The sequence below is a fragment of the Camelus dromedarius genome, chromosome 18 (genome assembly GCF_036321535.1).
Source record: "Camelus dromedarius isolate mCamDro1 chromosome 18, mCamDro1.pat, whole genome shotgun sequence".
NCBI classification, from domain to species: Eukaryota; Metazoa; Chordata; class Mammalia; order Artiodactyla; family Camelidae; genus Camelus; species Camelus dromedarius.
Genome location: NC_087453.1, coordinates 47,266,736 through 47,294,440, shown reverse-complemented (window position 1 = coordinate 47,294,440; position 27,705 = coordinate 47,266,736). Strand labels below are relative to the sequence as shown.

The window sequence follows — 27,705 nt, the reverse complement described above, 5'->3', positions numbered from 1 at the left end:
CGGGCCCAGTGCCCTCTCCACGTGGTCTCCCCCACATGGAGGCCAAGCCCCAGGAGAGAGAGGCGGCTTAGCCTCGGACGTCAGCACAGCACCGTGTGAAGGGTGTGGGGGACGGACGCGGCTCAGTGTCACCAGTTCATCATCCAGGCTTCTGTCCAGGTGACCTCAGTGGTCATGCAGGCTGGACGCTCAGGGACAGTGTCGGTGGACTGGAGAGCGGGCTGGGACTGAGCAGGCTGGGGCTGGGGAGACGGTCCCAGGGAGGATGCAGGGGGTCCTGGAGGGTCCTTGGCCCTCTCGGGCCTGACGATACCCCAGGTGGAGGGGACGGCTGCAGGCTCCAGGCAGGGGAGGAGGTGGATTTGATGATGGAAGGCACTGTGTTGCTGGTGGGCCATTAGGTCCTTCTGACCCAGAGCCCCACCAGTGGCAGAAGATGAAGAAGGTGGGACAGTGCAGCCTCCGTTGTGCAGCTGGACCCAGGCAAGGGGCAGGGATTTTTTCCACCCTGTCCCGTAGCCATAGGGCCTCCTCCCAACAACAAGTCTGAGGCCTTTCTGCCAGGGAGGACAGGCTGGGGCCTCTAGCAGCCCTGTTAGGTGGCAAAGGCTGAGGCCACCTGGTCTCCCTGCGTCCAAGAAGCCAGTCATTTCTCAGACAAAACTCGGGGGTGGCGGGCCTCCTGTGACTGCAAACCCCTGTCCCGCCTCAGATGCAGCTCCCTGAGCTGGGGTTCAGTGGCGTGCCCTGAGCCAGGCTGCTAAACGGGGGCAGGCTGTTGCTGCTCAGACTAACACCCCAGGATTCCTCTCCTCCATTTCCCCTTCCTTCAGGAAGCCCTCCATGACTTCCTGCAAGCAGGGTTCCAGCATCTGCCCCGAGCACCCAGTGCTCCAAGGCGAACGTGAAGTTGGCTGGCCCAGGACCTGCCTTGGCTGAGTCCTCCAGGCATGAAGCGCCGTCTGGTCCACAGCGGAGGCCAGACCCCCTCGCAGGCCTTGCTGGGCAGAGGGCACAGGACCACAGTTCTGACGGGGGCTGGACGTGATGGGCTCGTCCCCTGCTTGCCCCCAGGGAAAGGAAAGTGGGATCAGGAGTGTGGGTGATGGATGGGAAGCGGTCTGAGCTCCCGGCCGCTGGCTCTGGTCACGTCCGCAAGGGTGCGCTCGCCCATGTTCTCCGTGGGGCGGCAGGTTTGTTACCCCAGCGTGCAGGAAGGAGGCTCATGAGTCTTGGACCCCAAGAACGACAGACCGTTGTGAGGAGAAGCTGTAGCCGGGGCACGGAGGAAGGGCTGGGCCGTGCCCTTCCCGGGGGTGGGGGCCCATCACCTGGGCACTGCTACTCGCGTGGGGGCACCCACCTGCCCCGTTCCTGGCAGACCCTGCTGGAGCCGTGGGGCCACTTACCTGGAGGAGACTGGGGTCCGGGTGACCCCACTGCAGACACTCAGGCCCGTGGGGCCCCCGCCCACCTCCTCCAAGTTCCCCCAGAGCCCCCGAGCTCCCCGCAGGCCCCACTCACCCGAGCTCACTTCAGTCTGTGGGATGCTTTGGGGGAGAGATGCACAATTTTGGTGCAAACAGAATGTGACTCTTGTTCATGATGGAGAAGAGGGGGGTGACACCAGCGTGACCTCGCCATGACAGTTTAGAGAGTTGGGCAGGGGCTGAGGTGAGTGGAAGGGTGCTGGTGGGAAGGAGGGAGGGAGCTGGGGGTGTGTGTTAATCCCAGTGCTCGGGAGGCCAGGCAGCAGAGCCAGGACTCAGCCGGCAGGGCCAGCCTCCAGCCCAGCAGCCTGGCCCCGCGCGGAGCCCACGTGGCTGGAAAGGGGCACGTGTGAGCCACGCCCCTGCCCGGACCCGGGTGTCTGGGCTCTGATTAATTAGTATCGGTGCTCTGTAGTCATCCTCGAATGCAGCTCCCGGTAAGGGTTGCCGTGGCCACGGGGCTCTGGCGCGTGAAGGGCCCTCCGAGTCCTACACAAGGCGCTCAGGCGGCTCTGAGCCGAGCGCCAGGCCCAGCACCTCTTCCTTCTGCTGCATCCGAGGATCCGCGGTGCTCCTGGTAGGAGCCCGTGATGGCAGGCTGTCGTGCAGTGTTTCCTCTGTGCCCTCCCAGCAGCAGCACCAGGGTCAGCAGGGCAGAGGCTCTTCCACCACTGAGCAGAAAAGGAGACAGAGGTTCACAGAGGACCAGTGACTCACCCAAGCCTAGTTAGGACCATCCAGGCCTTGTGTCTGGTGTGGATGCTGATGATACTGGGCAGGTCTGCAGCATCCAGCGCTGGGCTCGGGTGGGCCCACCCAGCGTCCCAGCAGTGTGTGAAATTAGTGCAGGCAATCATCCCCACTTTTCAGGTGAGGGGAGAGGCTCAGAGAGGGTGAGTTACTTGCCTCAGGTCACAGAGCAAGTGAGACGCTGAGCTGGGCTCCTGGGCTGCTGGGGTTGCAGTGGCTCCTGTCTCGTGCCGTGTTGGGAAGTGGCCGTAGCAGGGTGCTGCCCCCCGTCCCCGCACCGGCCCGGCAGCAGGGAGGCCGGGAAGGCGGGGATTACACTGTGTCCACTCACGGCAGCAGCCCGGCTTTGCCCACAAGCTGGAGCGTGTTTCACAGTTAGACACGGTGGCGGATCTCCCTGGAAGCCTCAGCAGAGCGGCCCCTGCAGTGTCTCCTTCCAAAGGGGCCGAGTCTTCCTGCCTCACCAGCGCACAGGCCCATGCGGGAGCCAGGCGGGGTGTGAGAGCAGCTGCGGACGAGGCCCGGGCAGACCTGGGGGCGGGGGGCGGGGGGCGCACCTGACACAGTCCAGCTGCTATGCCCGTGTCCCTGTAATTACTGTCGCCGGGCCCGCTGTTCCGGCCTCCTAATTAGGGCGACGCTGACCTCTGTGTCCCTGCAGCTCGTCCTGCTCGTGTTAGACGACTGCGGGCCGCGCGTGGTCAGACCTTTTTTTCCCGGAGGCTGGGCTTCCAGCTGGGATGTCGACCCCCTCCTCCGTGTTCTGGGCGGGGCCTGGGGTAAAGGCTGGCTGCTTCTCTGCTGTGCTCGTCCTGGGCTTGATGGGGTCAGAGGAACGCAGCCCTCTCTCCTCTCCTCGACGCCGGGGCTTTGTCCCACAGACCCGCTCCCGGTGGCCCTCTGCCTGCGAGCAGCCCGGCAGGTAGCCCAGGTCAGGCTCAGTCGGGGGCTGCCGGCTGCTGAGGCAGGAGGACCCCGTGCCCTGAGGCTCAGGCACAGGGTTGGTGCTCATTCACTGAGAGTCCAGAGGGCTTCCAGGTTGGCGGGTGGCCCCTCCAGCTGAGGCTCCTCCCAGGCCTTGTCCTCGGTGTCCTCCACTCCGGGGGTTCGGGGTCCATCCCTGTATTTACCAGGTCCAGCTGCAGACGGGGGAGGAGGTGAGGAAGAACAGCCAGGTCCCAGGCCCCGGACCAGACGCTGGCGGCCTGTCCCTCCTGCCCCAGGCGAGCCCGGCCTCCTGCAGGCACCCCCCTCCCCCGATCCCACCTAAACCTCTGTCACTGTCCTCAAAGGGACTTGGGGGTCCCAGGAAGCACAGTGAGGAAGTGGGCATGCGAGGCTGGGACAGCAGGGAAGCCAGTTAAAAAGGGGTGAATAACTGCTCTCCTGGGTATTTTCCTGAATGAAGTGGAAGCTTGTGGTCCCATGAAGGCCTGGACACACGCAGCAGCAGCTTAGTTTGCCATTGTCAAACTGCGAACAATCCAGACGCACCTGCACAGACGGTGCTGCGTTTACAGGGACCCTCAGTGATGCAGGGACAGTGGGGGGGGCTCAGTGATGGAGGACAGTGGGGGACCCTCAGTGATGGAGGGACAGTGGGGGACCCTCAGTGATGGAGGGACAGTGGGGGGGCCTCAGTGATGCAGGGACTGTATCAAGGACTGCAAGGACCTGACGACAGGTTGCCAACTTTCAGCCCAGGGGTGACGGGGAGGGTCACCGTGACACTCGCCCCGAGATCGATGATCCAGGACACCTTACTCGTTTCAAGACCCCTGACCTCATCCCCTACTCCCGGCTCGCACTCACCTGGGGAGGACCGGCTAGACATCAAAGCACAAGTTCAATGTCATTAAATTCTGGACACGTGTAAGGGAGGCCTTCCCGCCCTCTCCCTGCAGACGCTGCGGAGCTCCGCCATAAGTGTGTGTAACTGACCTGCACTTGATAAAAGCAGGGAAACGAGGCACTTGGGGGCAGGTGGGAGGGAGGGCACCGTGTAACCGGGCCGGGATCAGTGAGCATTTATCCAGAGGGGACACAGGCCGTGAAGCCTGAACAAATCAATGCCTCAGAAGCAAACTCAGAGGAAGAATGCGGAGTGATTTTGAGGTTTTCCTGCCACTGATGGGGTGAAAGGGGTTCCCCAGGGGGAGGCAGTGGTGTGGGGTGAGGGTCCCGCGGGCACTCCCGAGGCAGAACCAAGCAGCAGCAGTGGCCGGGTGCACTGTCTCCAGAAGATGGAAACAGGAAGGACGCCCAGGCGGGCTGGCGAGAGGCAGTCCTCACGCGCTGCTATGAGTTCCCGCGGCAAAACCGGGGTGCTGGTGGGATGCGCGGCCCCTGAGTGTGTGGGGCCGGTGGTCAGCGGGCATCTGAGTGAGGCTGGAGGGCGCAAAGGCACAGCCGGTAGACCAGCTCGTGCCCACGGTGGCTGACATCTGCAGGAGGAGCAGGGTTCTCTTCTCGCTCCCCGTTACGGCATCACAAACTCTCAAGGGTGACTGTGACCACATGAAGCTTTCACTTGGCCTCATTTAGAAACTATTTTAAGACGCATCTCCAGGTGTCCCCTGAGGTCGTCTGACCCTCGAGCGTAGTCAGCTTCCTCATCTACGTCACAGGTGTTGCCATCAGTGCGGGTGCTTGTCACCACCGACACTCCTGGAATTGCCCTCCTCCCGGCCACCCTAGGTCCTCACGTGTGGCTTCCCTGCGAGCCTCTCTCATCCTTTGCCGATGGAAGTGGGCAGCGTCCTGTCCAGGACTTCGTCGGGGAAGGCGGACGCCAGCCTGGCGCACGTCTGGGTGATGTCCCCGCCGCGATGACACGGGAGGTTAAAGCTGGAGGACCTGAGCTCGGAGTCCCTAGGCTGTCAGGCTCCCTCTCCCAGGACTGGTGTGCGTGTCTGTGGCACCGGAGTTGGCGCTAGGCCTCTCGGTGTCACCCCTTGGACGGACCCTTTGATCTGGGGCCCGCAGGCACCGGTGGACAGACAGGTGGGCAGACCTGGCCGGGGCTGAGGGCAGAGGGTGGGGAGGGTCTCGAGGGCACTGCGGGCCGTGTGTGTGTGTGTGTGTGTGTGTGTGTGTGTGTGTGTGTGGTGGAGCGGAGCCAGTCATGGGGATGGAAGACGCTCGAGCTTGGGTGGTGGTGGAGCTGAGCTGTGTCCCCCCAGACCCGTGTGTTGGGTCTTAACCCAGCACCTTGGAGGGTGGCTGTCATTGCAGATGGGGTCTTCACAGAGTGCAAGTTGAAACGAGGTCACTGGGGTGCGTCCTAAGCCCCTGGGGCTCTGGAGGCGGCACTTCCTAGGTGAAGGCGACCGTGGGGTGGCTCCCCAGAGGGTGTCTCCTCCCCGCGTCCCCACCCAGCCTTCCTCCCTGGGTGTCGCGTCCCTCTTCTAATGACGCTGGGAGCAGTTTCCCCCTGAGACAGAGGCTCTGCCGGGCCTGGTGCAGGACTGCGGGCACCGAGCAGGGTCCGCCGGCCACGCACGCTTCGCATTGCAGGTTCGTGTGATTTTGAAAAGGCCTGTTGTCTGAGAGCCCCCGAGAAGCCAGCTGGAGGGCAGGCTGGGGCCTGGAACAGCTGGGCTTCTATTTGGGAAGCAGCGAGAGTGCTGCCAGCCCCGTGTTGCTTGGACTTGGCTACAGTCGGAGAGGGGCCCTGTCTGTCCTGAATCAGCCACCGGCGCCGGACACGGCCGTGTCGCCCTCCTAACTACTCAGGCCTTCCTGAGAGGACACACGGGGCTGAGCTGCGCGGTTTCGTGGCCCTGCCCCTAATTCAGCCTGAAGGAGACCCCATGTGAGCTCCTTCCACTTAACCAGGAATCCGTGTTCACCAAGTGAAACAGAAAACTCGTATCTTACAAAACGTGCTGGGACCACGTGCAGGGAATGGAGATGTCACGGCAGGGGACGAGGATGGTCACTTCCCCAACTTGATTGTTTAATGAAAGAGTTTGAATCCAATACGGATTCTCCAGTGTAGACCGACGGCAGAGCAAGTCACTGTTTATTCTTCAGCTGAGTCACGCTGGACACGGATGACCTGGGGTGCCACAACCCAAGGCCCGAGGGACTGGACAGTGGCCTGGGGGCTGCCGTGCCCCCGCCCCTCAGATACAAGGTGTCTCCCCTGTCATCCATCTCTACTTCTCTGTCTCACTGCCTCCCTACCTGCCTTTCCTCTTCCATCTGGCCCCAAATGACCTGATTCCAGTGAAACCCAAGCCCAGCCCCCAGGGGTCAGAGGTCAGAGGTCTTGCCGGTCCGAGTGCCCGGCAGAGGCTGAATTCGTGAGCCTGTTCCCCTGGTGGGGTAAGTGCGGCCCCAACTCCCTAGTTGCGGGAGAAGTTCTTCTGGGTGACAAGGACACTGACGGCCGTGCTCAGCAAAGGGGCAGCCATCCCACTGCCCGGGGCTCAGATCCGCCACCGCGGCGCGTGCCCCGCCGGCCTGGGTCAGCGGAAAGAGGAGCCCAAGGTCAGAGCTACCCCGACGCTGCTGCGGGCCTGGGGGGGGGGTAGGCAGCACCTGGCTGGTTTCAGAGCGCGCGGCTCCTCCCTGGGAGCCCCAGCCCGGGACGTGCCACCTGGCGCTTCTCCCCGAGCGCCCGACCACCCGTCCTGGTCGGCCGCGCTGTCTTCTCCACCGGGCGGGTCTGGGCAAACCTCTAGAGCCCCAGGGGCTTCCCTGCCCGAGACCCACTTGGGGCGCCCAGGGAGCCACCCCCCGGGGTGGGGGCTCCAGGCCCCGTGCCTGCTCTGCCGTCGACCCTGGACCCTGTTCCCAGGCCGCGCAGGCGGCCCCACCGTCACTCCCGCGGCGCCGGACCGCCGGCTCTCGGCTCTCAGAAGCAGCTGTGCGTTGCGCACAGGGTCTGCCTGTGGCCGCCCGGAGCCCCGACCCCTCCCATGGGCTCAGCAAGATGACAAATTATCACTCGATCTGCACGCTTGGCTGGCAGGTGTGACGCCCGTTACTGCTTTGCTAACGGGAGCAGAATCTCCTGGTGAGAACCGGGGCTGAGCCCGCCCCTGACCCCGGCTGCTCAGCGCATCCTGAAGATGGGGGAGGGGGGCTTTCAAGAGGTCATGGGGGCCTCAGCCTCAGCCTCACAGCCCTCTGGCTCCACTGACGCTCCCAAGGTCGCCAACAGCCAGCACAGACGTGAGCGTGACCGCTGGTGGGTGGGAGACGGGACAGCCGTGTTTCCCAGATGGCAGCCTCCGCTCAGGGTCTGAGTCTACACTGAACGGTTTATTGGCAAACTGGGTCAACAGATGTCAACACCCGTGGCCACAAAGGCACGTGGACATTGAGGGGATGACACAAAATTGTCCTCATAAGGGCTGGTGCTTAACCGGCCCCCTGGGGGCCTCTGAAGCCCCAGGGCCTGGAAGGGCAGCTCAGCTCAATGACCCAGACGTTGACCCTGGAAGTGCTCGAGGTTGTTGGCAGATGGGAACGTGCCTCCACGGATGCATTTTAAAGCCAGAGCTGCCCCGAATGAGAGACGGCCCCCAGCCTCCTGAGAGGTGCCGGCTTCTGGCTGGGGCGAGGGATGCCTGCCTCGGCTTCGGGACAGGCTGGTCCTGTGTCATGGGGACCTGCTCCCAGGCAGCTGTGCGGCCCCCCGATGTCGTCTGTGTCCGCTGTTGGCACGGCATCCCGTGAACGTGGCCTCCTCCCCCAGGCTCTCCTCGGGCCCGGCAGTTCCCTGGGGAATGCTGGACCGTCTGGGCCAGCGGGACACCTGGTGATGTAGGACACCTGTGAAGCCAGGAGGCCCAGGGAAGCAGGGCGTGGAGGGGCCTCGAGGCCGGAGGCAGGCAGCCGCGGGCTTGTCCAAGGACGTGGGAGGGGTGGGCTGTTGGGGAACCAGACACCGCCTTTGCCAAGAGGATGTCTCCATAGGGCCGCCCCAGGCCCCTAACCCTCCCCACTCCCCTGCCCCCCACCTGGCACCCTCTGGCAAGGACGTGCCTGAAAACAAGCCAAAGTCCTCTCAGGTCCCTGGGAGCCCTGGCCCACCAACACGTGACTCCCGACTTTGTAACCACGGCGCGGCCCTGCTGGGGAAGGGGTAGGGCCAAGGGCCTGACGTCCAGGCTACAGCCTGACTTCGCTGTCTCCCGGGAGTGCGACTTTGGGAGAATTTCCTGCACTGGGTCTCTGCCGTGGAAAGAGTCTTTACAGAAAGTGGGGAGGGCGCAGAGTGGAAGGCGGTGCCCACGGGGGCCAAGAGGGGGTCCCGGGGCGCTGTGTGGCCTGGGGGAGTGCTGGTGGGTCTGCCCTCGCCCTGCTGCTGCCCTTGGGAGCATCAGGCAGGTTGCTGTCTCTGAACCTCAACTCTGACCACCTGCCCTGCCCCCACCGGGCCAGGGTCTCTGGGGGACAGCGCGGTCCCAGGGCCTGGGGCGGATTCTGTTGAGATGGTGCCCCGTCTGTGGTGGCTGCAGTGATGCTGTGGGGCTTACACTACGCCATGTGCCCACCCCCCACCACAAGGCTGAGCCGCTCGCAGGGCTGGGAGCTGCAGGCCACATGGCCCGTCAGGTGTTCTGTGACAGGCTTGGCCTGACCCTCGCACACTCACGACCACTAGGCCCTGGGCATGGCTGCCGTCCTGGTCCTGGGGAGGCTTGGCGGAGTTCAGACGGTCCAGGGAGGGCGGAGCGTTTTGCAGGGAGGGTTTCCACAGGGAAGACGGGGGCCCAGGGAAGGCAGGAGGGGGTCCGGCAGCAGCACAGAGGGGAAGGGTAGGCCCGTGGCGGTGGCGGAGGTGGGGGAGAGAACACACCGGCTGGATTCTGCTTCTCAGTCAGACCAAGGATAGGCCAGTTTGGGCACCTCTTGAACTAAAAATGGACATTTCAGGATAAATACGAGGACGTCATCTCACACACTGACTCTCGCTGAGTAAACCCGAGAGACTGGGCTGATAAGACAGGACGCTGACGAGCCACGGACGGACTCCCAGGACCTGAGAGACCTTGGCCACCCATCCCCCGCATGCCGGCAGCGGCCTGCGCCCTCCAGCGCCCTCCGTTCACCAGCAGCCCTGGGGGCGGGCCTCGCTCCGCCCGTCTCTGGGAGACGAGGTCCAGAGAAGCGCGCGCACCTCCCCAGGACCACACAGCTCGCCCTGGCCGCAAGCCCGGGGGTCTGGTCCCGCACCCTCGCTCTCCCCCAGGTTGCTCCGACTCCCCGGGGTTCGGGTTTCTTCCGTGTACCCCGCTCGGGGTGCTGCTAGAGCGTCCAGCAGACGCTGATGCCAGGTGGGTCTCAGATTTGACCCGGGACGGCCGTGCTAACAATTTTCAGGATATTAGAAGTGTGTGGGGCAGAGAGGGGGAGACACAGTGGGGGCGGGCAGTCAGCCTGAGCCCTCACTCTGGGATGGCCGCCCCTGACTGTCGCTGTGCTCTGGAATTGCCAGGCTGCATCCCTGACCAACCAGACAGCTTCGGGGCTGGGAGGCAGGGATTCTGTAAGTGCTTGGGTGGCACCACAGGGAGGCGGCCTCTGCGTCCCCCGAGGGGTTAGGATAATGCTGTTCGTCCGCGTGGCTGCTGGGAGCCCTGGGACGCCCACCTGCGGGCACCCGACACCTGCTCCGGCCGCCGAGTCCTGGGGGCTCTGCACCTGCTTTACCGACAAGGGAAACGTGAGACTCAGGGGCTGATACTGGTCAGAAAGAAAAGCCGTAAGCAAAGAAGCTAAAAGATAATACTTGTTAAATAAGGAACACTCGTGAAACAGCAGTGAAATGGTATTAAAATGTCTGTGATCACGTCCTTCTCAGCGCTGGTCTGATAACATAAGCGGTAGAAGCAGCAGCTGCACTTAAAAAAAGGACAAGGAAATAGCTGTTGGCTTAGTCGACGGAGAAGGTTCGTGTCCCGTGTGCGACCACCAGTGCCACTGTTGTCACCGAGGTGTCAGGGCGGGTGGTTCAAGCGGCCCGTGTCCTTATGCTGAGGGGCGTCCGCGGCTCCTTTGCCTGGAGGTCCTGGAGCAAACCTGGCCCCCCCCGGGAGGGGCCTGGGGAGGGGCTGGCCTGTCCCCCAGCCCCCGACCTACGAGGCCACGGATTGCATATTGCTGCGTGGGGGCTGCTGAGTGTGGACACGTTCTGGAGGAGGCCCGACATTCCCAGGGTGGGGACAGTGTGGAGGGAGACACGCTTGGGGCCTGGGGGCAGGTCCCCGCTGTCCTGGCTTTGCATTCTCAGGGCTGGAGCTGTCTGAAGACCGGTGACGGCCGGGGGTGCCCCGTTTCCTTCTTGCGGGGAAGGTGCGTGGGCTGGGGCTGCCAGGGGAAACGGCCCAGGCCGCAGGTGGACCAGCACATGCCCCCAGCCCCTTGCCTACTGCACCACATTCTGTGGGAATAAACACACCTTCCAGTCTGAATATTGCTAATGTGACGGCGTTCCAGGCGCTGGCCGCCGCGCACTCGCCGATCCCCCAGAATCCGTCCGGAGGCTGCCTCGCGGTCAGGGTCTTTGGAGTTTCCGCTTGGGAGGGTCGGCAGTGCCCATCCGTCTGAGCACTACACGGCTCTGAGAAGGACGTGGAAGGGTGGAAACAGAGGCTGCGTGGGCAGAGGTCCCAGGGCTCCAAGTATCCTTGGTGATGACGGACACCACACAGACCCACAGGCTGCCCGGGTCCACCCTTGCCGGCTCCGCGCCTGCACCCGCTGGCCAGGCTCCTCCGGGCGCCCGGGGAGGCTCACAGGTGGTTGTTCTTGGAGAGGTAGGCGATGAGGGCCACGGCCACGCCCACGTAGATGCCGGTCCCGATGGTGATGGAGAGCACGGCCAGGAACAGGGCCCGCCGGGAGCTGGTGCTTGCCTGGTGGAAGTCCCCCTTGGCCACTGCCTTGTTGGTCTGCAGAGTTGGAGGGGGGAGGAGAGAACGGGGGTCATGGTGAGCAAGCCCGGCACAGGAGCCTTGACCCTAGCGGACCCCAGAGAGGACTTGCCGAGAGGCTGCGTGCTCCCAGCAGACGGTAGGGAAGGGAGGACTCGGGCTGTCGCTGACCCCTGCCCACCCCCACCCCCCAACCCTGGGAGGCAGTCAAAGCTTAAAAGAAAAAAATTGGGGCCCTGGGAGATACCCGCGGCCAGCAGTCGTCCAGCTGAGCACCTGCAGGGGGGCTGGGGTTGCTATAGTGGAGCCCCTCCACCAGCCCCCTCGACACAGGAGATGCCGGACTGTGAGGACTGTCACGTGATCCAGCTGTGACATCATGGGGGGGGGCCACCATTGTGAAACAGCTCCTGTGGCAGACGAGGGTGGAGGCCACCAGGGCAGGACCCCGGGAGCCCCATGTGACGCCGAGGAGGTCTGACCCCCGGTGGCTGGGGGGACTGCTCGTCAGGGCAAAGGTGGGGCCAGTCCCTCAGGACCCACCTGCAGACCCTGGACTCTCACTGGACCCCACTTCCGTGCATCCTTGGTGTGTTTCTACATTTTTACTCAAACTGAAAAACAGCGAGGTTGCAGAGGGTCAGACTCAGGGTCACCAGGAGCTACTTTCTGCCCTCCGTGGCCCTGACCCTGACCCGGTGAGATCTGGACTCATGTCGGCTCGGCTCCTGGCTCCCTTCCCTTTTCTCTGACTCTGGGCCTCGAGGGACGTTCAGTCCTCCTCCCCCGATTTTGGGCTTGGATGTGAGGGGGCGGGCAGAGAACAAGGACAATGGTGACTCACTCCGTCTCGGCTGCCGTCGCCATATCTGGTGGCCCCCAGACTCTGCAGGGCCCCTCACGCAATTCCCCGGACCTGCCTCCTGCTCTGTAGGGGACCCCTCCCTGCAGCCTAGCCTGGGCCCGCCCGTGGAGCCACGCAAGCCACAGGGGGAGGAGGCCGGGCCTGGGCACCCAGCCCCCGTAGGGCTGAGCACTGACCCACCGCGTCTGGCTTCGCGCACGTTGGTTGTGACGCATGGTAGCTGGGAGCCACGGCTCGGCTGTTACAGGCTGGCACCTGCTGGGCCCCAGCCCAGGCGGGACAGGCTCCCTGAGGGCCGCCCTCGGCAGCCTGACCCGCGGGCGCCCGGCGCTGAATCCAGGCCCCCGCCCTGCCTCCAGACGTGGGCTCACTGTCCTCTGCTGATGTCCACCCCCCACCGCTGTGCGACCTCAATCCAGAATGAGATGCCAACCTCCCACGGGGTCCGAGGGTCCGGAGTTGGGAGCTGAAGCGGGAACCTGCTCACAGCATCCCTGCCAGGACCTGCCGGCTCCTTCCTCGCGGCCCTGCTGGCCTCCGGTCCACCGAGTCCCCCCAGGACAGCAGCCTGGCCTCCTGGCCTCTCAGGACCGGCTTCTGGGGGCCCTTCATGGAAGCGGCGCGGGGGGCGTGGTGCCGGCATCCTCCCCACCGAGAACATGCTGCTCGCCGACCCCAGAAGGGCCCAAAGGGAAGAGAGATTCCACGCCAAGTGTTGGGAGAACGCGGGAAATCCCAGCTCTCCCGCAGACCTGGTGGGAGCGTGAACTCTCATCCCTGCCTGGGAGACTCACGCTCGCGACAGACGTGTCCCACTCCCCGCAAACCTCCCCACGGCAGTTCCGTGTTTGGTCCCCAAGGACGCTGACGGGTGGTCCGTGACCATCCCAGCCCTGACCGCGAAGCCAGCCCAAGTCCACCAACAGTGACAGGACACATGACAACGGTCCCCGACACGCGGTGAAATGCATCTCAGGAACTCAGCGTGGGCCAGAAGGAGCTGGACACAGGGTTCTGCCAGGTTCTAGCCCGTGAAGTACAGAACAGGCCAAGCCGTGCATGGTGTTGGCAGGGAGGCCGGGGCGGAGGGCGTCTCTGGGGAGGGGCAGGAGCTGGCAGAAAACGCAGTTGAAAGCACTCACTCTCACATGGAGATAATTCGAGAGGACTCTCCGAGATCAGACGAGCAGACGGGGGCCGTCTGCAAAGCCAGAGACGCTCCTCTCCCGGGTCAGGGAAACCGCGGCCTCGGAGCCCGAGGGGGAAGGCGGGAGGGAGATGCGGGTTCCCTGTCAGGTGGGCGCAGGTGAGGCGGGGTGCGGTGGGCTTCTCCGCACTTCTCTGCCTCTAGGGGACTTCTCCACCGCTGCTCACAGCATTTTCATCCCAACTCATCGATTTCCCCTTCCCTGCCCTGCGGGGAAAAGGGCCCCGGGCCCCAGAGCCTGCAGCCCAGCACTGACCACGGCGTGTCTCAGCTGCACGTCCACGGCCTGATGGGCTCCCCAGGGACAGGGGCCTGGTTGGTGAAAGTACCAGAAATCTAAGCTCTTACGGGAAGGCTGGGTCCTGGGCTTCGGAGCCGTCAACGTGGCCAGCTGGGATTAGAGAGCCAGGCGATGCGGGGTTAACGTCAGGACAGCTGTTTGAAGGGTCCCTGAGAGCGCCCTGGCCCCTCAGGACAAGGTCTGCGTATCACTTACCCAGGGAGGCTTGGGGGCACGCGGAAGGGCTTTTCCTGCCATTTTCACAGCTTGCCCATTTGCAGATGGGACCCACCCCCACTGCCATGTCCAGACCCCCAGGCTGACCTGGTACCGCGGGTGGTGGCTCAGGTTCCGTCCAAAACACGCTTAATGAACCGACCACGCTCCTCGCCTATGACACAAAACATCTCCTTTGCTTGAACATAAATGTTTTGGTAAATTCGTTCAAGAACAGCACGCGAGGTTGAGGCTGAGAGTCCCGGGACGTGGGGACAGCGCTGTCTTCTGGGTGAGACCACGAGGCTGCTGTGTCTGCAGGCGCGGGGAGCCTCTGCTGGGCCCCCACCCGCGTGGCCTTCACCCCCAGGGAGGGCTCGGCTCCAGACGCCCCACTGTCGACGCCCCTGCCCTGCGGCTGGGCCGTGGGCCGACGCCAAGTCCTGGCTTCAACCTGACCTGGGCCCACTGCCAGGAAATTCTGAGACTGTCCTGATTTCCCCAGGTGTCTGCTGGTCGCCACCTACGCCGCACCTCCTCCCGGGTCTCCGCGGGCAGCCTTTAATCTACGTCGCCTGAGGATGACCCTGGGCCCTGCGACCGCCCCTGAGACCTGCATCGTTGCCCTGCACGTCTTCACGGAGTGTTACGCTTTGTCGCTCTTCACAGCTTCTTCCCTGAATCCCACTGGTCGGGTACTGACACCCCTGCAGCTGGCTGTTCAGAACCACCTCCCTTCTGGCCAGGAGACCCCGTAACTCGGGGTGGGTGCAACACAGGAGCGTGGGTGGCCCGAGGGGGCAGCGGCCAAGGTGCCTGTGGAAGGTAAACAGGTCCTGAAGGACCAGCACCAGGGCTTCTGGGAGCCGACATCTCAGGAGCCCCCGACGGGGTTCCAAGGCTGCTTGGACCAAGCTGACAGGCCGGTAAACCGCCCTCTGCCCTCAGGGTCCCTGAGATCAACTCTGGCTCTCCTAGGTTGTTTGTTTGGGGCCGTGACGAGTGACTGTTGTGAACGATCTTGCAGACGCTCCTCTGTGCCCACGTGGGGTCGTTTCTCGTGGGCAGATGTCTAGGCGGGAAGCAGGGAGACAGATGCTGATGTTTACAAGACATCGCTGCATGTTCCCCCCTGGCAGTGGGTGAGTGCCCCCCCCACCCCCCGCCATGGACATGGTGATCGCCAGCATGATCCCGCTGCGGGGGGCCTGCTGGTTTTCACTGCGTGCCCCGGGGGTGCACGGCTATGAGCCCCTTCTCCCATGCTTCCTGGTCCTCCACCACCTTCCTTTGCACGTGAGCAATAAAAATCTGTCTTTATCACTGAGTCACTGTCCTTCTCTATATGGAAGGGAGGACATGTCCCACCACCAGATGAGTGAAATGGGACACGGAGAGTGAGGCGTTCAGGCGGCTGGCCTGCGTAGCGCTGGGCTTGGGGTCAGCTTCTGACTCCGGGTGACCGTGGATGTCCCGCCTGCTCAGCAAGGTCCTGGTGTGCACGGTGGGGACGCAGCGACCAACACCATCTCAGCTCCTGGAAGCTGCCTGTGCCTCACCTCGCCTGCCCCCCGGAAACAGGCTGGAAAATGGTTCGGCAAATCCTGCATTATGTTCATTTCTCTTTGCTGGGATTGTGCTGGGCTCTGAGTCACTCTCGATTTTGGTGCCTCAGTGCTTTATAAATGGCCAGAAGGGCCCGGATGGTGAGTTCCGAGGGCTCACGTGCACGGCGTGGACTCTGTGGAGCTGGGTGATGGACAGGACTGCTGGATCTCTTCCCCGTGGCCTCATTTCCCTTCCTTCTTCCCTCCTCCTCTGGACCCATCTCTTTGTCTCTCTGTTGTTTCAAGATTTCCATACCTGTTTGGAACACCCTGATGTCTCGGCTCTCCCGGGCGAACAGGGAGGCACGCCTTGGTCACATGGCCTCGGGCAGTCACTGTGTCACCGCTGGGGCTCCACCCACCTTGGGGCTCCACCCACCTTGGGGGTCTTCCCTGGTGGTGTGAGCGCTGGACCCGGGGTCGCGATGTGCAGGGCAGTGGCCCCCTCTCCGGGTGCCCACCGCACCCTGCCTTCAGGGTCTAGAGCTTAGATTCCGTGTGGGACGACCACGGCCCCTCCTGCCCGGGCTCTGGGGGCCAGAGCCCGCGGAGTTGAGACTGGTTTTCACTTCCGGATTCTTGGAAAAGGCTGGGATCAGCCTTCAGATGAGGGAAGGGCCACACAGAGGTGAGGCAGGTGGAATGAGGGTGGGTGAGGTGCCAGGTGCGTCCCTTGGAGGATGGCAAACTTGGCTGTGGCCAGTGTCCCCCATCCCTGCCGTGCACACCCCGGTGTCCTCCGTCGGTTGGGGTGGGACATCTGAAAGCTCTGATACCTTGGATTCTTGGAGACCAGTGCCCAGAGGGGAGCATCGTCCTCTACAAGGGCCTTCCTGAAACAGACACCCTCCCAGGTGCACGCAGCTCCCTGTGTCCTTAGTCCACTGACCACGACCTTCCTGTGGACGTCTTCGGTTCCCTCAGCTATAAGTCGATGGGCCTTGAGGGGGGTGACCCCCACCGAGGGCCCCCCACCAACACACCGCCAGGAGGCAGAGCCACCTGGGCTCCACACAGAAGACGCTTTGCCCCGTCCAGACTCCAGGTTCACGGCTTCCAAAGAGGGTCACCTGACTGACCACGGGCTCTGGCCGCCCCCCAGAGCTCTCCATGTGCCCCTGGCAGCTGGGGCTGCTCCTCTCCTTTTCCTTCCAAGGAAGTTTTACACATGGAAGGCGCTGAGCAGCTAGGCATGGCCCGGGAGCTGGAACACGCGAGCGGGCCGCCCTCACTCAGTTCCCCGGTTCCCAGCTGGGACCACTCGCCTCTCCTCTGAGTGCCATAAGCACAAACGAGCGAAAATGGTTTAACATCCACGCTTACACCCACTCCATGAATCTAAGATCTAAAGATACTGCCACAGCCGAGAGTACCAACTCCTTAATTTTTTGTCACTGCCTCTGCTCTCCAGCCCCGAGGATCTCCGTGTGCGGTGGCCATGAGCACTTTGTCGGACATCCAAGTTCACACTGTCGGGGGGGGTCCTCCCCAGCTGGGCCCCTGCGTTAGGTTCTTCACCCCGTGCATCAAACACAGGCCCACGAAGGTCCCTTTCCACTCTGGGAGCAAAGCGTCTTGCTGTTGAGAAGGATGGTTTCCCACTTCCAAGGCTGGAGGTAGAAGCCACCGTCAGCTCCGGGCACTGGGGCTGGGGACCCCTCATGCTTCCAGCTGTCGACAGGCCGGCCAGGAGAAAGGCTCCTAGAGCAGGAAACTCGGTCTTCCTCAAAGGACGTCAGAACGTGGAGACACCGAGCACCCCGGCCCCACGCGGACCCTGCCTGTCACAGAAAGACACCTACGAGGGGGGCCCGAGTGCCAGCCGCTCACGGGCGCAGGTGATTCCGACACGCGGCCGAGGAGGGGAACGTCGTCGCACGGAGACAGCGATTCTGTGAGCCGAGGTCCTCGCGAGGGCTGGCAGCTGGCTCTCAAGGAGCCGGCCCACTTCCCCGAGGTGCTGGGCTCCGGCACAGAGCTCTCCCCCGTGAAGCCTCCGCAGATGCGGCCTCTCCCTCCTGGGACAGGAGGGTCCGCTCCCTCGCCCGCTGGCTAGCCTGGCTGGAGCTTTGTTTGTTTATTTTTATTTTTTAGAGTTTTATTAGTTTCATGGATCTTTTCAAATTTTATTGATTCCTCTTTTCAAAGAGGTGGCTTCTCATTTTGATGGCTTCTCTACTGCTCTCCTGCTCTCAGTGTTAGCCGGTTTCTTCTCTAATGCTAATGATCCTCTTCGTTCTGTGTGCTTTAACTTACTCTTGTTTCTCCGGTTTCGTAGGGCGGCCGCTTGGGTTATGACTTTTAGATCTTTCTTCTTTTCTAATATTTGCATTTAATGCTACAAGTTTCCCTCTCAGCACTGTTTTAATGACACCCCACAAATTTTGATGTTTTATTTTCATTCTCTTAGTTCAGAATATTGAAAAATTTCCCTTGTGTCTTCTTTGACCCATGAGGTGCAAATCTTGAATTCTGAGTTTATCCCATCCCACCCCCTCTACCCACTGGTAACCATAAGTTTGTTCTGTATGTCTGTGAGTCTTTCTGTTTTGTAAATAAGATCATTTTTCTTTTCTTTTTCTTTTTCTTTTAGATTCCACATCTGAGTGATATCACATGGCATTTGTCTTTCTCTGTCTGGCTGACTTTACTTAGAATGACCATCTCCAGGTCCATCCATGCTGCTACAAATGGCATTGTTTCATTCTTTTTTTATGGCTGAGTAGTATTCCACTGTATAAATACACCAGAGCGCCTTTATACATACACTTCCTTTTGAAGTCTGTATCTCAGTCATCTAAGTCTACTTTTGAACAGCCCCACGCCGTCTCAAGAGAGGTCCAGGTACCTCGTGACGGAAGGTCCCTGTGCCCCCAACCCTGCTGCCACTTGCACGTATTCCTGTGTCACCGAGCGCTGGTAAGCACTGTTACATGTCACTGCTCTTGCTCTGCACTGACAGCAAGCCTTTAGGTGAGTTAAGAATAAGCAAAATAAAAGTGCTTCCCACCCTGGCAGACAGCTCCTCTCGGGGGGGCCCCCCTGCGGGTCAGTACAGACAGGCCTCCTCTGCCTGTGTCTCTCACACCTCCCAGGTGCTGAGGGACAAGGACACACTGACGGTGCCCGTGCAGGGACCTGCTGCCTCCCGTCCCCCCAGCGGCAGCCCTGAGGAAACAGCCTGAGCTCCGACGGTGACCGTGGAGCTTGGGGGGCCGGGGGGGCTGGCTCTGAGGGGCCCCACCCAGTCCGGGTCCTTCCCACCCACCCTCCTGAGGGGTCCTGGGGGCCCGGTCGCAGTGAGTTCAGCCGAGGTTCCAGCAGCACAGACGAGATGCCGGTGCTGAGCACAGACCTGCTCGTTGTTCCGGCGGAAGTGATTCACTGGTACCGTGCCATCATCCCCCAGCAAAGCTGGCCCAGCGCTAAGCCCGAGGCCACCTCCGCAGCGGACCCCGAGCAGTCCTGAGTCGCGGGCTGAGACGGTCCTGTCCGGGGTGAGACCTGCCGGCCCGGCGCCCAGGCCGGAGCCTCCGGCTACGGGGCCCGGGCTTCGCGGGGGCTGCGCCTCGTCCTCCACGGCGTCTGACGGTTGTCGCTGCTGTTTCAGTTGAGGAAACACTAATTCTCGAAGACGCCCCGCCCTCGGCCATGGGGACTGGTGCACAACATGCACGGTGTGAAAAAAGAGCCAAGGAAAACGAGGAGACTCTTCCGGAAAGAGGAAAGGTCGCGGCAGCGCCTGCAGCGCGTGGGCTGGCCATCAGCTCTACTGCGTGGAGGACGCGGGCGAACGCACAGCGGGAAGGGGCGCTTTGCCTCGGAGCGTCTTTTTTTCCAGCTTCAGTAGATGAGAGTAAGATATGAAGGTAATGAGACTGCTGCGGAGATGAGGTCTTTTCCTCCCCGGCTTTGCGGGCTGGTGGAGTAAGGGGCTGGTAGGAGTGTAATTTGTGGGCCAGAAATGACTCTGGCAAGAGAAGGACAGACAGGCGGAGCCGCTGGTGCCCGTGAGCCCGGCGTCCTGACCGGCAGCCACGCTGCGGGACCACCCCCGGGGCTCCCCCAGGACCTCGGGGCCGACAGTGCAGAGGGCAGGCCCCTCCCTGCAGGGAAGGGAGGTGGGACAGTCAGCCGGGGCGGCCGTGAGCCTGCGATGCCCCCTTAGTCCCGTCGGACAGGGAGCCGGGGGTTCTCCTTTGTCAAATCCCCGCGCGGAGCTGGGAAGGGCGCGTGGAGCGGCCCGGGGGTGGGGGGACCCAGAGCCGGTGGGACCGCGCCGGGGGGGACGGGGGCCTGGTCACACCCCCAGAGGACCCCTCATCTTTTGGTGCCTGGACCCCTTTGAGAGCTGGTGGAACCGATGGACTTGCTCAGGACAGTGTTTTTAGGTTCATAAGCTGAAATACAGAGAGTTACAACAGGAACCAAATCTACTGAAATAGAGCCGTGAAGACGTTAAAAAGCCACTCGTGATCACGTTACGCGTGACGCTCTGTTAACGGCTCCAGCCGGCCCCTCGTGCTGGAGCGTGGGTTCCCCGAGCAGACGTGAGCGTGAACGGTATCTCGAGACAGCACGCTCAACGGCCCCGTAATGAGAAGCGGCCGCGCTTCCCACGGGGGACGGAGGCTCAGCAGAGGCGCTGCCCGCGGTCACAGTTGGGAGAAGCGCTCAGCTTCAGTCAGAGGCTGGTGAAACCTGAGGAGCTCGCTGAACCCTGATCACAGAAGTTCCAGATGATTCTCCTGCCTCTCAGGCGTCTGGGCACCTGCCCTCTGGACAGGACAGTGCATGTTCTCTGAGCTGGAAGGACATTCCTTGGGGGGTGAACGCGGGTGCCTGTTTTAGAGACGACGTGGGGGTGTCCCGTGCCCGGTGTCGCCAGCAAAGCTGCCTGTGAGAAGAGACCACCCGGAGGGGGGAGGTCGGCTCGGCGGACCCAGGAGCAGGCCAGGTGGGCACGGCCATGGTTCCCGTGCTCCGGCAGTATTTCCTTGTCACTGAATCAGGGCTCACGAAGCTGCCAGCACAGACAGAGGGACGTGGACAAAGTGTGCTCATGGGGACCTGTGACGACAGGACAGCTGGTGCCCGGCGTCCTTGCATTTCATTCAGAAATCCTGAGTCGCAGGGTCCTCCCCTCCTGGATCACGTCGGATGCTGAAGGAAGGCAGGTCTGGCCCGATTCCCTGGGCGCCTTGTGCCCAGAGCTGGGCCCCACTCGTGTGAGATGGGCACCGAGGAGTGAAACAGCACAAAGGCCCACAGGGTTCTCTGAGGACACCACTGCAAGTACTGGGGTCACAGAGCCCCCACAAGGAGCTCCATATAGCGAGGGGGCCGGCAAGGCAGGTGGGCCAAGGGAGGACCCTGGGAGGTGGTGGGGGCGGGCCGGTGCTGTGGGGGTGGCTCATGGGGCTGTAGGGAGCAGGGGTCCAGGCTGGGGGGCTCTGGCCATCCTGCAGACCATGGGAGCCACTGCACCAGTGAGCGGAGGAACCCACGGGCCATCTGCACGTGGGGCCTGGGGAGGAGATGTACACAGTCAGGGTCACCTGGTCGTTCTCTCTTCTGCACCCCACGTGTCCCCACCCCAGGGCCTTTGCACTGGCTGCCCTCAGCCCGAAAGCTCTTCCTCCCAAGATCCTCATCGCTGGCCTGTAGTTTTATCTTGAAATGCTGTGCACTCAGCAGCCCCTCTGTGACCTCGTTTAAGATGTGAACTCATGTCCGTTTCCAGCTTGAATTTCCTCCTTCATAGCTAGTCGCCGCCAGGCACCCTGTGACGAGGGGCTCTGCGCTGCTCGGTCCTGCGCCTGGAGCAGGGCCTGGCGCACAGCAGGTGCTCAGCCAGCATCGGTGGGTGGATGGACTTCGAGGGCGCGGTTACGGCTCTTGGACTCGAGCTCTCCAGACTTCAGGGCCATACGGAGAGTCTCTTTCCCCCAATTCATCCAGCTCCCAGTTGCTGGCGCTATTTGTAAAACTTATAATCTGATCCTTAATTCCCTTTTCTCATTTAACTATTGTTCTAATGGTGCAGTTGGTAAAGGAAAGAAACATTTTATGAAATGAAATGAAATCAAGACATTATAGATGCTCAAATGCAGATGTCTGCAGCAGACGCAGCACACGGAGCCCTCAGGCCTCCGGACCCAGGGTCTCAGGGTGGAGGGTCCTCCAGCTCCAGCTCCAGCCCGCCCTGCCACACGGGGCTGAGTGAAGCTCCCACGTAAGCGCCCAGTCCCGCCTGGAAGGCACCTCTCCTTCACTGTAACTCGCTCCAAACAGTGGGGGAGACGGTGGGTTTAGAAGTGAGTTCTGTGCTTCTATTTTTGTTTGCAGGGGAAAGTCAGCTAAACTGCAGGAAATTTGATTTTAAGGGTTAGAAATGTCGGTATTTGCGTCGTGCGCCCTGCTGCCTCTCTGATTTCTGTGCGTTATTCAATCCCTTGAAACTTCAGTGTTCTTATCCATTAAATGGGTGCAATAAATCCCAGCCTTTCAGTCTCACTGCAAAGATTAAACAAGACACAGAGGGCAGCTGGACCGGCTCATGGCCACCACTTAGCAACCTGGGTTCTTTTAGCCTCAGTGCCGCTTGGAGCATGGGTTCCTGGTGGCTCCACCAAGATCACACACAGCACGTTCCCCTCTGTAACCATTCATAAAGCCCACTCGCACCGGGAGCTGGCTCAAACGATCGGTGTTGCCAGAGTCAAATGAGCCGTGGGCAGACGCCACCCTCGGGCCTCCACGCCGTGTGCCCCAGGCCCCCGCGCACGCAGCCCCCACGTCCACTGAGCCCGCTCCACTCGCAGCCACCCAGGCCCCTGACAGACCCGAGTCGTGTGCCGCGGCCCGTGTCCTCCAGCGGAGGGGTCTCTGACCCTCGTGGGATGAGGCGAACACACAAAAAAGAAGCTCAGATCGACCCTCCAGGCCAGAGCTCGATGTGGACCCACCTCTCAGCCCCCAGCCCCCACCCCCATCCGTCCACCCTCCAGAGCTGGGACCCCAGAGCAGCAACGGGCAGCGGCCCGCCACGTCCCCTGGAAGTGTGTCTGGGGTCTCTCACTGTCCCTGCACAGAGGCACCGCTAGCGGGTCCTCCTGGGGTCAGGATAGGGGGGTGGTGACAAAGGAAAACACTAAGGGTCCCTCCACTCACTAGACAAAATCCAGTCAGTACAGAAAAGTGCAGGGAGCGGCGAGAGGCCAGGGGTCTGTTCTGTGAGCAGCCCGGGCCCAGGGCCAGAGCGGGAGCCCGAGGGCTGGGGCGTCCGGGTGCCCTGAGCACACGGCGAGCGAAGGGGCCAACGAGGGGCTGCCTCCCTCTGGTCTGGCTGGGGTACCGCGGTTGGGGAACGCAGGTTCTTTCTGGATGAACACTTCCCACGTGCTGGAGGAAATGTTTCACAACCTGGGCTCCGCGAAGACACAGGTGGGTGTCTGCCTGGAAAGGGCTGGACACTGGTCCCGTCGGAGGCCCTCGCACTGGACCGCATGCTCGATGACCCACGGGGACAGGCCGTTTCCTCCAGCGGAGCGTGGACCTGGGATGAGCTCAGACAGGTGGGCTAACCGGCATCTGAGGTATGTGGGCGAGCCTTTCACGAAGCAGACACCCCTCTGCTCTCCGTGCTCAGCTAGTCTCCCATCCCCGGCCCCGCTCGGCGCGTCCGGCTCCCAGCCACCCCACTGGCGCCACCGCAGCATCGGCTCGGGCCCGGCTGACGCCTTCCCACCTGGTCCCCCCGCCCCTAGGCGGCTGCCAGCCGGGCGCGCTGGCCGCGTGCGGGGCATGGCAGGGGCCTCACCTCATGAGACAGGTAGAAGGCCGCGATGCCCAGGGGCCAGAAACAGCAGAGCATGGAGAAGACGCTGAGGCCCAGGTGGTCCCGCGGGGGCATCATGAGGAAGTTGTCCTCGCTCTCCGTGTCACTGGAGTAGTCGCTCTGCGGGGAGAGACGGGCAGGAGAACGGGGTGAGCGGGGGTCCCTCTACGCTGCGCCCGACACGGGAGTCAGCGGGCGCGGGGCAGTCCCTCCTGGCACGGAAGCTCTTACAGGAACAGGAGGGGACGCACCCCAAGGGCCGGTTTCTGGGCCGCTCAGGGGAAAAACCACAGACCCTCAGATTTCTGGGACGGAGGGCGGGACAGAGGGGTGAAGGTTCACCCCTCGGAGCGGGGCGGGGGGCACGCGCACCTCCTCTCCGTTCCAGGACGGCAGACGGGTTCCGGGGACAAGGCGGGGCCGCTGTCGGGGTCGGGAGCTGCTCTGAGCCCCCTCCTGCCTTAGACCCCGACCTGAGCTCAGGTGTCGCTGGGCCTGGTCTCAAGCCCGGGTGTCCGGCTCCTCCCTGGAGCTGAGGCGGCCCTGTGACCAGGTCACGCGCTCGGGGGCCCCGCACAGGCCTGCACAGAGCCTGCTGGCAGGTGGGGGACCCGGCACAGGGAGTTTTAAGAAGCAGCTCAGGTGACGCCCACAGTCAGGAGGCCCCGGGCCCCCGGGCCCCCGGGCACACTTCCCACAGAGGGACCCCAGCCCCTGGACAGGACGCTCGCGGCTTCTGTCCTGAAAGCACGGCCGCTCCGGGCGCCCCCGATGCCCCTGGTGGGGGGCACATCTCCCTGACGGGTGCTTCTGACCCCCCTCCTCAGCACCGCGCTCACGCTGACCCCCCGAAAACCAGGGCCACTCTGTCTGTGCTGACTGTACCCAGCACTGTATCTGGAGTCAGACTTTTCTCCAGATTTCGTTTCTAAAAAGAAAAGGAGCATTTCTTCCTGAAAGAAGGTCACTAGCTTCCTGCCTCCCTCTGCTGGCCCCGAGGTGGTCACATGTGGGGCCTCCTGCTGGGGCTGGGGGCGTCGGGGACGCTCGGGGACACTGGGCGGCATCTGCCCAGGCAGCCTCAGGGCGAGGCAGTCACCTGAGGGGCCAGGCACCCCCCCCCCGGGGGGCCAGTGTGATGGTAACACCTGGGAGGATGCTTGCCCCGCCAGGACCGCCCCCGCAGCGCCCCGGCCCCCTCCCCCACACACACGACAGAGGAAGCCCCAAGGTGACTGTGACCTGGAGTCCCTCCTGTTTTGGTTAATTAAATGCACATAAAACTGCCAATTGGAGCCTCTAATCAGCCTGCGGCAGAAGCTTCCAGATGGACTGTTTCTGTCTGGTTGTTTGAGTGAAAACAGGCAAATTCGAAGGGGTTCACTCAATCACAGACAGCGACCTTCTCCAGGGACCCCGGATGGAAGCGGTGACGCCCTGTCTGTCCAGAGAGCACCTGACCGCCCTCCACACGCACACAGACACACAGACAGACACAGACACACACACACACACACAGATAGACACACAGACACACATACACAGACACGCACACAGACACACAGACAGACACACACGCACACACACAGACACACACAGATACACAGACATACACACACAGACACAGATGGACACACACAGACACACACAGACACACAGACACAGACACACACACACACACAGACACACATACACAGACACGCACACAGACACGGACACACACACACAGACACACACACAGACACAAACACACAGACACACACATACACAGACACACACACAGACACACACAGATACACAAAGAGATACACACATAGACACACACACAGACACACAGACACAACAGACACACACAGACACACACACACAGACACAGACACTAACACACACACAAGACACACACAGATACACAAAGAGACACACACACAGACACACACACTCACACACCCCTTGCGGGTCCTGGGCTCCGGACCCCTTGCCACGTGGGTGCTGGGTCTGGACACCGAGTCCAGCTGCACGCCAGCCCCATGGCCTCAGGTGCTTCTTGTCCAGAGACGGGACGTCCTCTCTGCACCCCACATCCCACCCCAGCCTGGGAACCTGACGACGGCTCCCTGACTTGTCTGTGTCACGGTGGCCACGGGGAGGCCGGTGGCCAGAGTGGTCAGTGGCAAGTGTCCCGGCCAAAGAGCAGTGTGGTGTGAGCGGTGGCCACAGACCACGCAGGGATGGCCGGGCGTCAAGGGACACCACCACGCCTGGGAGGCAAAGGCTGTCCCCAGATCTTCGCAGGTTTTATTTAGTGGTGGAAGGGAACCACATCTGTAAATGGCAAAGCTGTGGCCACGGGGCATCAAGATAACGAGTCAATTTTGATTAAAACAGATTTTAAAATTTCAGATAAATTACAGGGCAGCTGAAGCCAGCTCGGCTCCACGTCTTCCCCCTTCGTGGGTCAGCGGGTGAGGACGTCCGCAGGGCGGAGGCACGCGGTCCAGAGGCGTTTACAGTTCACAGCTGGAGGAACAGGCCCTACGAGGGGCAGAGCGGGGCAGGGCTGCTCGCCCCCAGGGCCACGACCGCCCCCCCGGACAGCTGGCTCTCGTCCCCGGGGTCTCTTCCTCGGGAAGACCTGACAGAATAACCGGGCGCCAGGCGGGAGGCCCTCAGCGAGGCTGCAGGGCTGCGGGGTCGACCTTGTCACCTGCCCTCTCTCCAGGCGTCACCAGCCCTCCAGCTCTTCTGGCCCCAACTCCCTCTTGTCCCCGGCCTCCTCCGCTCGCTGATTCTGGGGAGCACCTCCGTGAGGCCCCGAGGCGGAGGGGGGCCCAGAGACCAGGATGGACGCGGACCTGGGGCTTCCTGCGAGGGGTCCCCTTGCAGGCGCACAGCCTGCAGAGTGCTCCTGACGGCAGAGCTTCCAGCAGCGCAGTCAGAGAGGAGTGTGCGAGGGAGTCTGTGTGGCCACGGAACCCGATGGTGCAAGGGCCGCTTATCGCCCCGGAAGGACGCTTGTAACAGCCGAGGTACAAGCCGGGGCAGGAAGTGGAAGAGCTCACGCTTCCTCCAGAATGCCGGACATTAAGACGCTTCTGCATGGCAGGCTTCTCAGTGATTTTTTTCCTTGCATTTGTGAGTTTCAGATTTTTCTACAGCGAGCAGGGTGATTTGGTAACGACACTTTTCACGAAGGCGCAGACGTGCTGACTGGTGGGGGCTCTCCAGCCCCGTCCTGGCTTCCCTGGGACTGGCTGGGAGACGCTGCATCACGGGCCCAGTGAGCCGCTGGCGGAGCAGGACCGGAACCCAGCATGGCAGCTGAGCCCCGCGATGCAGACAGACCCACCAGGACACTGGGGGTCAAGGCCAGCGCCCTCCACCCACAGTGCCCACGCCTGCGTCGGCCAGGGCGCCACCACCGCCCACAGAGCGACTGAAACAGCCCAGCCAAGACGCCGGCCCTGGCTCTTCAGCCACGCTCCGCCTCCCGGGCTCGGCGCCCGGCACCCGGGGCAGCACGCAGCAGGCACACAGCTCGTGTGCTGACGGCACGGAGAGTCCCCCCGGGCCTGAGCCCACGCGGGCAGCACCGAGGGCGTGGCGACACCCCAGGGTGTCGGGCTGAGCTGCGCACTCGTGCCGCCTCAGGGAACCGCGCTTTGCTGCGTGCTGGGCTGGGTGACTCAACGTCCCTGAGGAGCTGAGTGACCAGTGGGCTCACTGCTGCCACCTGTTCAAGTGAGCACGTTTATGTGCCGCGAACCTTCTGAAAGAGACGCTCGGCCAGCGGTCTCCCCCCTGCTCCTTCCAAGCTCGTCTCCGAGCCCACGCCATCCTTCCCTGGCTTCCCGTCTCCAGATGCTGACGTCCTGCCCGCCAGGTGGGCTCCAGATGGGGCCGTGACGTGGGCACCGGTCCAGCTGGGACACGGCGGCCGACCTGCTGACAAAGGACAGGGCGGTGCCCCGACAGGAGCTCACGCCTTCCTCCAGACCACGGCCCGAGGCCAGGACGCCGCTGAGGCTCCAGCCGCCATGGGGCCAGGACTCCGCCCGCTTCCTCCGTGCACCTGGATGGGACGCCAGACACGCTTAGACGAAGAAGACACGTTTAGAGGGTCTCAGGCCAACGTCTTCCCCCACGGGCAGCGTGAGAGATGAGGGCAGAGCCTGGCTGGAGAGAGGCAGGTGCCTCCAGATGGCCCAGGTGCGGGCAGAGCTGGCCGGCCTCAGAGCCGAGACCCCACGGTGAAGCATCTGGAACGGGGGCAGGGCGTCCCCGTGTGCCCCACGCGGGCAGATCGCCTCTGCGTGAGGCCACGTCTCCGCTCATCCCCTGGGAGACCCAGAAGGGCCAGGAAGTGAGCAGAGCCAGTTGCTGTCCCTCCAGGAGGAGCAGGGCCTGGGGAGGGGGCCAGGCTGTGAGGGCCGGGGGCCGTGCTTGGAAGAAGGAGGGCGGTTCTCCGGCACCCAGAGCTGCAAGGGGCAGTCCAGCTCCAGAGACAGAAAATGTTCCCAGTCAGGCCGAGGGGAAGCGGATTGGAAGCCGCCCGGGCCTCT

At 62.7% G+C, this 27,705-nt stretch overlaps 2 protein-coding genes across 2 annotated transcripts in view; one reads left to right on the top strand and one right to left on the bottom strand.

Annotated features, from left to right (window-relative positions):
* The window catches only part of APMAP (adipocyte plasma membrane associated protein), a 78,338-nt gene extending 63,919 nt beyond the window's left edge, over window positions 1–14,419 (top strand). The window contains exon 10 of the mRNA XM_064475944.1: window positions 14,205–14,419. Within this exon, the coding sequence (XP_064332014.1) occupies window positions 14,205–14,264 (60 nt within the window). The 3' untranslated portion in view covers window positions 14,265–14,419. The remainder of the gene's footprint in view (window positions 1–14,204) is intronic.
* Window positions 10,013–27,705, bottom strand: part of SYNDIG1 (synapse differentiation inducing 1) — a 65,056-nt gene continuing 47,363 nt past the window's right edge. The window contains exons 3-4 of the mRNA XM_031434349.2: window positions 23,129–23,266; window positions 10,013–11,149 (exon numbers count right to left, since the gene is read on the bottom strand). Coding sequence (XP_031290209.1) covers window positions 10,991–11,149; window positions 23,129–23,266 — 297 coding nt within the window. The 3' untranslated portion in view covers window positions 10,013–10,990. The remainder of the gene's footprint in view (window positions 11,150–23,128; window positions 23,267–27,705) is intronic.